This window comes from Leptosomus discolor, chromosome 7 (genome assembly GCF_034619465.1).
Source record: "Leptosomus discolor isolate bLepDis1 chromosome 7, bLepDis1.hap2, whole genome shotgun sequence".
Lineage (NCBI taxonomy): Eukaryota > Metazoa > Chordata > Aves > Leptosomiformes > Leptosomidae > Leptosomus > Leptosomus discolor.
Window position 1 is genome coordinate 38429783 of NC_141397.1, and position 12277 is coordinate 38442059.

Consider the following 12277-nt stretch of genomic DNA (forward strand, 5'->3'; position numbering starts at 1 on the left):
CGGGACAGGCTGTGGGGCTGGAAGGGTGAGGGATGGAGGAGGTGACAGCAGAGAAGGAGGGCTGTGTCAGTGCGGGGACTAAAAGCGAGCATCAATTCGGCAGGCTGCCTTCCAGCCTCCCCTCAGGACGGGCCCAGAGACTCTCCAGGCGGCAGGCAGGGAGGCTGGGGGGCACCGGCAGCAACCAGGGGCCAGACAAGGCCTGTCTACCTCCTCCTCCTCCTCAGCACCGGGCGGGAGGCAGCACCGCCTCCCTCAGAGCGACCCCACCTCCTCCCTCAGAGCGATCCTGCGCCTCGTGCCACTGCGGGAGGGCGGGGCTGCGTGGCCGCGCGTGCGCTGGGCGGGGCGGGGCGTGCGGCGCTGCGGAGGAAGCGGCGCCAGCGGCGGCGGCGTCGGGCGCGCGCAGCCATGGGTGGCGGGGCGGGGACTGGCGGCCGCGGCGTGTGAGGGGTTCGGCGGGGCGGGGGGGCTCCCCTCCCTGCCTTCACCCCTGCCTTCCCCCCCCCGCTCCCCGTCCCTGCCTGCCTGCCTGCCTGCCTCCCTCCCCGCGGAGCGATGGTGCCGGGGTGCCGAGGCGGGGGCCGCGATTGCGGCGGCGGCGGGGGGCGGCGGGGCCGGCCTTTTGCGGCGCCGGGGGAGGCGGGCGCGGGGCGGCGGCCGTCGTCGTGGTGGTGCTTGGTGCGGGGCCGGCGCCGCCATCTCGTCCGCCTGCTGCCGCTGTTGCTGCTCCTGCCCGCCGGCGCCGAGGGCCAGGCTGGCCCCAGCTCCGGCCCGCACGCCGCGGGGCCCCCGGACTGGCCCCCCTCCGGCCCCGGGCCCAGCCTCAGCATCTACCTGAGCGAGAAGGAGGTGCGCCAGCTGATCGGTGAGTGTGGGCCGGGGCCGCGCCAGGCCCGGCGGTGGGGCGGTCTGTGGGGCTGGGGCGGGGGTGCGGGGCCTGGCGCTGGGAGGATGGAGGTCTGCGGGACTGAGGTGGTGTTGGGGGTCCGGCCGCTCAGAAGGGGATGAGGGGAGTTCTGTGGGCTTGGGGTGGCAGTTTGGGGGCTCTGGAAGAGGGTGGGGGGTCTGGGGATGGGGTTGGTGGGGGCCGGTGGGATTGGAGTGCTTACTGTGGGGGTCCGGGAGGCAATGGGAATGTCTGTGGAGCTGTTGCGAGGACAACAGATCTGGGAGTGCAGGAGAGGATGGAGGGGGCTGTGAGTGGAGGTGAAGGATTTGGGGGAGGGGGGGAGTGCAGGGGAGGATGGGGAGCTATGGGTCTGGGGTGGGGTTGGGTGAATCTGGGGATCCGTGGGGGATTCTGTAGGACTGGGAGAGCAGGGGGGCACGGAGAGAATGGAGGAGTCTGAGGACTCAGGAAAGAGTCTTTGTGCTGCCTCGTGTTTGGTGTTTTTTGGGGAAAGAAAAGGATCCCGGGCTTTACCCTGATGGTGAGGGGTTCCCCAGGTTCAAGTGACTGGGGGTGGTGCCCTGTGGGAGCAGAGTAAGCTCTGGAAGAGCTGAGTACAGACCCGTCATTTAATTAGCGAGGTGAGTGACATTCAGAGGGCAGAGAGGATACCTGGCAATAATTGGGTGCTTATGTGACAGGAATCTTAATTTCTAGGCAGGCTGACAATTGCTGCGCAAGTACTTGGAGACAGTTCATGAAATCCCCCATCTGGCCTGCTGTGGAAGGCTTTTGCAGTAGTTTTGTGCTTGGAGAGTCGCTGATTTAAACAAAGATTTGTTTTTTTGTAGGCGTTGGTTTACTTAGGCTCTTGTTTAGAGTTGGTGGCTGGAGTCTCAAAACAAATATGTTGGTATCCCCAGTGATTTGTTTTTCAGCAAGTGTCCTGTATCTCTGTAAGCTGAAAAATGAGCAATGCAAGGCTCATTTGCATGAAAAGGACAAAATAAAAATATCTACAGTTAGTTTGAATGCTGTAAGCACATAGCTGACTGAAGTCAGGGGACCCAGGGAGTGAATAACACTGTAAACATTTTTTCCCTTACTGCTTGCTCTGGTGATTAGCGTTCTATTGCCATCACTTTTACACCACGTGTGGTTGCTGCCAGATGCTCAGTTACAGATAGAGGGTAAAAATGTCAGACTTGCTGTTTAGCTGAGTTTCTAAACAAGTAGTTAATCTTGGAAACACTGAATGGTAAGGTTTGAGCTATCCTGAGTCTAGGGCCTGAAATATGTTAGTTGCTCAGATGTCCCCGGTCCCCTAGCATAATTGTTCATCATTAAGTAGCAGTGGAGGAGGGAAGATCTGCTGTTATTATTTTTTAAGTTAAGTTGCATCTTATGACCTCCCTTCTGGGTGTCTATTGCTAACGTGGCTCACGGCACTTATTACTCAAGCTGTCTGTAACTGGTTTATATCACTTTAAGTATGTGACACTTAATGATCTGTTCTGCTTCTGCAACCCCAAAGGCTTGGATAAACTGGACTCTAATGTGGAGGTGGACTGGCACTTTTTTTGGTGGGATTCAAATCACTTGAAATCCTTTGTAAACTAAACTTTCATGATCTACCTTCTGTTGTTGGCATGAGCAGATTTAATTTTAGGGCTAGCTTTTACATGTACTAGCTGTTTTAGATAAGGTGTAGTTTAATGAGACATCTAGGCATAGGCAATGAAATCTGCGGTAACTGTATGTATTCCTCTGGCAGAAGAAAGTCCAAAAGGATGGACAGGTTTGTTCCAGTTCTTCATGCTTCTGAAACTAGAAAAAAAAGCTATTTTAAAATGTTTGATTTTGTAGTATCTGAATTGTTTTTACATACAATCGAGTTTATGGTTTAAGCACTCATATCGGCATGTGTGAACTTTCGAAGAACGGGGAGATGTTTCAGCTTCTGTAACCTTTGAGGGAAGCCATGGTTCAGTGGATGCTAGAAGGGTCATTCGCAGCAGGCAGGAAAATGGTGTTGCTTGTCAAATGAAATGTTAGTGAAGCTGCTGATATAAACATAGAAGCTAGTTTCTTTCGCCTGCCTTGTTTCTAAACAAACTCTGTCTCTGCTACTGTTTTGCTGTGGTTGAACAGAAAACTCTGAAGTGCTCATAAACCCAAATGCTACACAGTTACTATAGCCTGTGGTGTATTTTCATGCTTCTTGATATCATCCCCGTACGTCTTTAGATCACAAATTTGATTTGGAACAAATATAAGCACACGGTTATATTTGAAGCAGCTGTAGCCAGTGATGTGGTGTGTCCTCTGTGCAAAGCTGGAGCATCCATGGGGTCTGGTATAAGGTCTGCAGGGCCGTACCAGTTCAGTGGCACATTGCAGTGCTTCTGCTCTCCTCAAAACCAGAGTTTGGTGTGTTACGGAACCGTGGCCTGTGGTTTTAATTAGGTTGTGGCTCTTGTAAATGAAATAGTGACTTGCTTAAGATTATTTGTGGCTGCTGTTCTTTCTGTGGCATGGACACAGGACAGATACTATGGCTTATAGTGAAAACTGCCTGCTACTTATGACAGATTTCTACCGTTAGGCTATGTGATTCTGACCATATGTCTGCCTTAGGAGGAACTGTTTTGAAATCTTCAGAACTTGACAGAGAAGAAAAGGAAAGAAAACTGGCTCATATATTTGTGTGAGATGGTTTTTTATTTTGAAAAGCTGCGGAGTTCTCATGGTCAGAAAACAAGACTTGCTATATGGCCGGCAGATGGTGTCTCTGTCAGAAATATCTCTTGCCATTCCTGTGGAAGGTGTTCACAGTCACCTAAACTATAAGACTTTGGAAGAAAAAAATTGTGATTTTCACGTATTTAAATCTGTCAGATTCCACTCACACCAGGCAGGATTCAGCGATAGATGGGATGAAGGTAGAGAGAGAGGAGTTAGTCAAGGGGACTTGGTTGAGATGACTTCATTGATGGCAGTGGGAGCCCGAGGTGTTTGAATGAGAGCAGGGGCGAGGTACAGGGTGGTGGAAAGACATCCAGAGCACCGTAACGCTTTTTAGGGGTGTCTGTGAACTCTCTCAGTGCTTTTTGGATTTGTTTCATATGGACCATCTTTTTTGGGCCTGCACATAAACCTGAAGAAAATAGTGTTAGTCTTACAGAGTGGCCGACTGTACAGGCATGATAACACCGTGTGATTGCGTCACTTTTTTTGAGCGACTGCCCTGTGATGCTAAACATGCAGGGCAGATGGTGTTAAATTAGCAATGAGTTATTCAGTAGAAGGTTTGTATTTGATTTAGTGACTTTCATTCAAATTTTCCTGTGAAATCAGAATGTGATGTTTGCCTAATGTTGAAATGTTCCGTCGCTCTGCTTTTCACAGGATCCTGTGATCTAAAGGCACGTGTATCCCTCCTTTTCAGGTAATGAACTAAGGTTTAGAGAATAAGGTAAAAATATTTGTTAATTATTAATGCTAGCTACCTAATATTAAGGATTTGATCTGATCTGTTTAAAATACATAGCATTATTTAGCAATTAATGCATTCATGTTAGAATTTCATTGGACTTTCAGCTGTGAGTTCCTGGCAGTTCTGCAGCTCAGCCTCACAGGAGACCTTGGGGTATACCCTCCAAAGACAAGGACCAGAATCAATAGCTGCATGTGAAAGCTTGGCTCAAGCAGTTTTTCTTGCATTGCAGGCAGTTCTTTTGCAGCATCTAATTGTTCATGGCAGTGACAAGATGCTTAAGCAGCAAGGACAATCCTTTCTGTTCCTGTAGGGTTTTTTGTAGACTACATGCCTTTCAGCTGTGAAATTGGTCTTGTGGCTAGCCCTCCTTATCACATAGTTCTGGTTCTTTTTAGAGACAGGTCTAGCCTAAACACTAAATGAGACTTTAGTCCCATGGGGGAAAACCACCATGTTATCACTTAACTGAGGGGTGTCATAATGGGTATGTATGGGGTGGGCTAAATTAGAATTGCAGGAGAATCTTAAAGTCAGAAGTCCTACAGTGTTTGCATTGAGTTTGCAAACTTAAGTATTCTTTGGCCTACTTTCTTCTGAGTAATCGTGTTGAATCCCATCTTCTCTTGGTTTTATATTTGCACTTGCTTAATTACAGAGTTAAATTAATGTAACATGTGATTAAAGGGACTGGAGCATCTCTGCTATGAGGAAAGGCTGAGAAAGCTGGGGCTGTTCAGCCTGGAGAAGAGAAGGCTCAGGGCGATCTCACCAATGTTCATAAATATCTGAAGGTGTGTGTAACAAGGACAGAGCCAGGGTCTTCTCGGTGATGCCTGGTGACAGAGCCAGAAGCAATGGCACAAACTGAAATATGGGAGGGTCTGTCTGAACAACAGGAAAAAAAAATCTTCTACTGTGAGGGTGCACTGGCACAGGTTGCCCACGGAGGTGGTGGAGTCTCCATCCTTGGATATGTTCAAAAATTCTGGACATGGTGCTGGACAACCAGCTGTAGGTGGCTGTGCTTGAGCAGGGGTTAGACTAGATGCTTTAATCGTCTTTGTGGTCCTTTGCTGGACTCTCTCCACTAGCTCCATGTCTCTTGTATTGGGGAGCCCATCACTGGACCCAGTAATCCAGGTGTGGCCTCGCCAGGGCTGAGCAGAGCCTGGTAGATTATAGACCAAATGCAGCTTTGTGAATTTCAGATGGAGACTAAACATCTCCTACTTAATGCAGTTGAGCAAGTGGTGTGGAACAGCTTTCTTAATGTCATTATTTTGGGGAGTTAACAACAGGAGTTCATGTCAAAAGTGCTTTACGGTGCTCGCACTGCATTTGTAGTGACTGGAAATCCTCTTGTTCCTTTCTGTTGCCTGGTTAGTTGTCCTTGTTACGAAAGGGAGCTGAAAATCTGTGTGCTGGAATGAGCTGGATGTTTAAATTATTGAAAGATTGAAGTATTTCTTGTGATTCTTGAAATGCTTCAGGGCCTTGTTAAAAGCCTGCCTTATGACTGCCTTTGACAGCATCATTGACTACCTAGACTATCACCAGTAAGCTAGTCTGAGTTTTGTTAGTAGCACCCAAGATAAATTTCCCTGTGAGATGGGTAACTTACAGGTGCTTGTACATGGTGCCTCTTTAGGACAGAAAAAATACAGCAAAAAGCCTCTGTGTAGCTGCAGGAGGATGAATGATGATTAAGGGGGTGGAACATCTCCCTTATGATAAAAGGCTGAGGGAGCTGGAGAAGAGGAGACTGAGGGGTGACCTCATTAATGTTTATAAATATGTAAAGGGTGAGTGTCAGGAGGATGGAGCCGGGCTCTTCTCGGTGATGGCCAATGATAGGACAAGGGGCAATGGGTGCAAGCTGGAACATAGGAGGTTCCACATTAACATAAGGAAAAACTTTTTCACTGTGAGGGTGACAGAGCACTGGAACAGGCTGCCCAGAGAGGTTGTGGAGTCTCCTCTGACATTCAAAACCCACCTGGACACGTTCCTGAGTGACCTACTCTGGGTGGTCCTGCTTTGGCAGGGGGGTTGGACTAGACGATCTTTCGAGGTCCCTTCCAGTCCCTAACATTCTGTGATTCTGTGAATGAGGTGTTCACTGAAGGGCAGGTGTTTGAGGACTCTCAAATCTTAAAGCAAGTGGCTGCATGGTACATGACCTACAGTTCAGAATCTGATTCTGTTGTATAATTGTTCTTAAATCTTTGTTTTCTGGCTTTTGAGTGCTTGACTCTGAAGAATGATACCTCTTTGCACATTGTATGCAAAAGTAAGGATTGTGTTGCTATGGTTCATATGCCTATCTCTGCAGAAGTGGAAAAACTTGTGTGTTAATGCTCCATTTTACCGTTCGAAGGGGACTTAAAATTAAAGATTACTGTAGGTGCATGCTGCTGGATGGAAAGCAAGCTTCTAATCTTGCAGACACCATGCACTGTAATAAAACTGAATTGCTGATGATGGCCTGAAAATATTGTGATATATTCCACTTAACTGGAAGTGCTGATTTTAGGATAATTATTTTATTACCTTGCCCTGTAAAGCCCTTTAGCCTAACGATAGTCCACGATTGTTGCTTATCACATGGGCTTTTTGGTGTTGCAGATGAATGTCACACAAGTCTGCTTTGGAGAAATAGGGGGATCAAGGCTGGCAGGGCGTTCGGAGGGCGCATGCAGCAACATCTGGCCACTTGCAAGCTGCAGCAGGTTGTGACAAGTTACGTGCAGTGCAGAGCTGAGTAATCTGTTTTTGTTTTGGAACCTTTCAGTGCTCTTGGATGCTTGTCTATCTGATTTACCGAGTACCATGGTTCACGTCAATATTGTTTTGAGGTTTACGAGAACAAGCTGCATTTGGGGTTCCTCTGCCCTTTTCCATTCTATTACCTCACTTTTAGTTTGCAGAGTTCAAGTAGCATGTGGATTGCTGTTTCTTCGGAGGTGCGTGCAGTCATGTAAACCCTCTGGAATATTTGTAATGCTTGCAGACTGGCAGAAGAATACAGTTCTAGAAGTTTAAAATAGCCTGTGTAAGGCCACCAAGAGTAATGCCAGTGGAGGCAGCTTCTAGCCTGGGTTAGGATTGCTTTGAAATAATTTATTCTGTGTGACTGCCATTAAGAGGGAAGTCCAGGAAATACTTAGGTCTGTGTGTATATTGATCTACTCAGTGTTGCTGAGATGGGTGGTTGATTTCTGCAGCCTTGTCACACCAGTTTATGTGTTGGGATTTAAAAATGCTGGGGGTTCCATCTGAATCGTACATGGAGGAAGCAATTTGCTTCTGCAAATTTGCTGTTCAGGAGGGATTGGATGGGCAGCAGGCAGGCTGCTTGGCTTCCTTATGCAGCTCTCTGCGTGCAGCCCTGGGAGGAAGCAGCCATTTCAGCTCCTGAGGGGCCAAGGTCTGTCTAGTGATAAATGTTTGTGGCTCTTGCAATTTATGTGTCAGGAACTTGGAAGAAATCTGACCTCTGAGACTGTAGGCTAGCTTGATGAGGGGTGGAAAAAAAAAAAGTCCCAAAGCTGCATTCCTCACTACTGGGATTTTACACCTGTGTTCTGTTTGGCAGCATTTTATTTATCACTGTTGATTGTTTGGACACTTTGAATACATGCTCTCTTCCTCCCTCCAGTTCGTGGACAGAATAGGATCAAGAGAGAGGAAATAGAGGCAAAGAGGTCCCTGCATGCATGAGAAAAGCCAGCAAGAAGGGCTCATGGTACTGGGAGGAAGGCAGGGATTGAAGTTGCTCCTAAACACCACCTGGACAGAGGGAAATATGAGAGATAAGGATCGTGCTCATAGGCATGAAAAATCCTGGGGTGTTACTTTCCTGAGAGTGTGAGTTGTGGAGGCAGCTATACTGTACACTCTGGTGTGGGGGTACTTTAAAAGATGAGGTATTTGGGGAAGTCTTGTGCGTTTTTTTCCCTCCCCTTCTGCTATTCAGAGTTGTGTTTGGATACTGGAAAAGCTGAATTAATGAGACAAGTTCCAAATGTGTCTTGGTTCACAGTTGTTCTGAGCTGGAGGAAAATGGGATTGCTTGATGACTAATTCCTACCTGAAACTATCCAGACTGAAATATCACTGAGGCCTCTCCTTTTCTTGCTGTGGAAGGGTCTTTAGTGAGAGGCTATTCCTCTACTAACTTAGTGTGCAGTATTAAAATCATACTTGAGGTCTTAACTGTGAAAGTAGGGAGTGCATAAAGGGTGAAATGCATTTAATGAGTTGTGCCTGATGAATTAATTTTTTTTCTCCTTTTTTTTTCCCCCCCTTGAATGGCAGCAGTGCCAGCAGATCCCGTGTAAGAATGGATGCTAGCACTCTCTGAAAGCGCCTTGTGGTGGTACAAAGGGTGCGATGGTAGAGGCTTCAAACGCATTATTTCTCTTCCATCTCTGCCTTTGTCCTTCTTTCAAGCGGGTAACTCACATATTTGCACTGACTGCTTTGGAGATCTGGCAGCAGAAGCAACAGCATGAAACTAATGCGATGCTTTAGAATTTTGCTGCCACTTACTGAGTGTTGAATAGCTGTAATTAAATTAACCAGTATATTGATTTCATCATGCTGCTTGGGAAAGATAAGAGCGGTAATGTAAGCATTGGAGCTGCTGCTTAGGAGGCTTGAAAAGCTGCAGCTGCTCAGAATACGTAATGCCAGCAGTACCAGTGAAGCTGAGCAAGTTGATAAACCAAAGATGGTTTCCTCTCAAAACTGTTTTAGCCTTTATGAAGTTAGTTGATGGCCTTGTAGAGTAATTCCTAATCAAAAAAAGCAAAAAAAGCCCCACCCAAACCAAAAACTAAGCTCTGTGGCTTTCCTGGGTGCACAGACTGCCATGGAAGTGAATAGACCTGGTTTAGTTCGTGTGGAGGCTGGTTTTGCTTTAAACAATTGGTGTTGCTGTGATGGAAGTCTTCAGAGGCATCTTGACAGATGCCAAGGGTGCATTATCCCTTCAGCAGTCCTGTTGGTCACAGAACTAGAAGGATGAGTTTTGAGGCTGAGAGGTCCGATGCATCGAGGGAAGAGTGTGTGTGATTTTCCTTTATTTTTTTTTAATTTTTTTTTATTTGTACTCAGTTGGGTACTTGCTACTGAAACAGTCATTGTCATTGGCAGGGACACCATTCTGAAAGTGACTTATGCTGTTGTACCTTACGGTCTTGCCTACAAGGATAACTGAGTCAACACTGTGCATTACTATAACTAAATCAAAAAAGATGAAGTGGCACAACTTCTGTGAGTAGGTGACACTACAATACTGCAAATGCACGTTATTCATGAGTCCAGATGATGTCTACCATAGCTGTGTTAGGTGATTGAGTTTTAGCTAGGGAGATTACAGCAGTTCAATTCAAAAGCTTTGTGGTACTAGTAGGTGTTTAATCTGAAGTTATTTTATTTTGAGGGGTGGGCTCTTGGACACCTATGGTTCATGTGGATGGAACCTTTCTTGTTTTCTGCTGTCATTGTTTACTTTCCTTCTAATTCAAAAGGCGCAGGAAACTCCTATATAATTATAAGGCATTTACCATTACTGAGAAGTTCAATTTTTATTTCATAAATGTCGCTAACTATACTGTGTGCTGTTGTTTAATTTACTCATTAAAGTTAGCTTTATTTTTTTTGTTACAGAGTTCCCTTTCAGTCACCTCCAACCTTGTATCTGCACCATTCCTATTCCCATATGTCCCATTTCCCTTTGCTTGCTGTGTAAGTACTGGCACTACTTTTCTCTGCCTTCAAGTATCCATCTTGTGCATCTCTACTGCATCTTTCCTTTGGGATCAGCCCTTCAGGTAACCCACGTGCACTGTTCCAGTTTTCTGGCTATTAACAGCAAAGTGAGTGCTGGTTTTCTTGGGAGTCTTAGTAGTTTTTCTTTTCTTTTTTTTTTTGACATTTCAAATGGGCAAATTTCATTTAGACGGTGTTCTCAGGAGTAGAGTTTACTTGTATTCTGCTCTGACGTAAGATATGTGTTGTTGATTTGGTGATGGTGGGTTTTTTTTCCCCATTAAGGTAAGTGTGATCTTTTAACCATTTTCACAGCAGTCTTTATGTCCTACCTATCAGAAAAATGAAGGTTTTTCTGTAGGTGAAGGAGAAAAGAATAAGCAGACAGGCTCTTGAAATGTAGTTGTTGCAGCTATTCAGAGACAAACAAAAGGGTAAGCAGTTGGATCCTAGGAACAGTGAATGTTGTCTTTTTGGTATGGGTTGAGTTAAATATTGCAAAGTTCCTGATGCTTTCACTTCAGCAAGTGCCATCTCCTTGGAAGATTTGTCCTGTAGAAGGGAAGAAGACTTCCAGAAAGGCCTTTCAGTGAGGAAAATCCTGTTTGCCTGTGGTGTGGAACTTGGAAATTCTGTTTAACAGCATCAATGAGGTGAATTGTAGATGATCTGCCAGTGAAGATTCACAAGGATTTAACAACTCTCAGCTAAGAGTTTTTCCTCTTGTTTGCTAGATGTTGGGGAGCTTCCTGCTAAGATCTCCTGCTAGGGAGTCTTGGTTGGTTTTCAAGGATGCAGTGATTGCCTTGAAGTTATGTTGGTTATTTCCTCAAATTGAACGCCTTGCATATTGTATTCCATCTCTAGTTTGTGAAAAGTTACCTCCGCACAGGTATTTGTGCAAATAACCACAGTCTACATGCTCTCTGCTACTGGGTAGAGTTAGGTGAGTTTGCAAAGCAGCCATACTGTTTGCAATGTGGCATCAGTTGCTAGTGGGAGAACTTTTCTGTGGAGGTGAGAATGGATTTAATTCTGGAGCCTCACCGATTGCCATGTGTTATGTTAACAAGCTAATGTTAGAGCAATTCTACAAAGAGTTTGCATGTTTCAGTGTGCTTTGCTGGTGTGTCAAGCTGTGATTTTATTTCTAGTCTGTTTTCCATGCACTCGATACTGTGGTGTTTGGGCTGGCTTAGCCTGAAGTTTAGAAAAGTGGAGCGGAGAGCTCTTTGGTGAGAGAGATCCATGTAGGCAATGAAGAACTTCATGTAGAAGTAGGAAGTTGCTCCCCAAAATGAGGGATTCTTTTGTCTTGTGATGTTTTTTTTTTTCTTTTTTTCCCCCCTAAGTGTCAGATGGATGGTAAGCAGAAGTACTATTCAACAGTCAGGGAAGAGATGTTTCCAAGCAAAAAGTAGAAAGTATGTTGGTACTGACGATTTGTGCCTGCTGATTTGCCTTTCAAGCTTGACACAACAACATCCTTTGATGTTCTCTGGCACCTCTGTGATGAGTGAAAAGCTGTTTCTTCATCATCTCTGTGTCGCTTAACTTTTTTTTTTCCTGTGATATTTTTCATTAGTCATCTTTTCCAGACTTGTGGCCTGCAAGACGTTTAAAAGCAAGTATTTCAGCCCAAATTCCTGACCAACAGCTGTAATGGACAGACTGTAGCGTTGTGGAAAACTAAAGTAAAAATCCAAGTAGAAGGCTATAATCTGTTACTTGTCTTATCAAAGGAGAGTTCACTTTCATTGTTGTGTATATTGGATACGTACAAATAGGTTATAAGAAGGTTTTTTATGTGTGTGTGTGTATATATATATATTCAGATGCTTAGTATTGTATTTCCAATAGTTTGCTATTTTCTAAATAAAATTGATCCATGTGGATCAGTTTGTATTTGATTTCCTCATTTTTTTTTCTTTTTAACTCCCAGTTGCAGTTTCAGCCCTATGTAAGCTGATTGTTAAAGTGAACTAATTAAATACATTCAGAATAAGAAGGCTTGCTCTGGGAAAGGGTTCTCTCTACCCTGGAAAAAAAAGTTTCAGTAGTCAAGAGCTGATTTTTTTTTTTTTTTTAGTTCTTCAGCCATTTTTCCTTGT

General features: G+C 45.5%; 1 protein-coding gene across 1 annotated transcript in view; it reads left to right on the forward strand.

Annotated features, from left to right (window-relative positions):
- The first annotated feature begins 558 nt into the window (after positions 1-558).
- The window catches only part of RYK (receptor like tyrosine kinase), a 70721-nt gene continuing 59002 nt past the window's right edge, over positions 559-12277 (forward strand). The window contains exon 1 of the mRNA XM_086468553.1: positions 559-868. Coding sequence (XP_086324679.1) covers positions 559-868 — 310 coding nt within the window. The remainder of the gene's footprint in view (positions 869-12277) is intronic.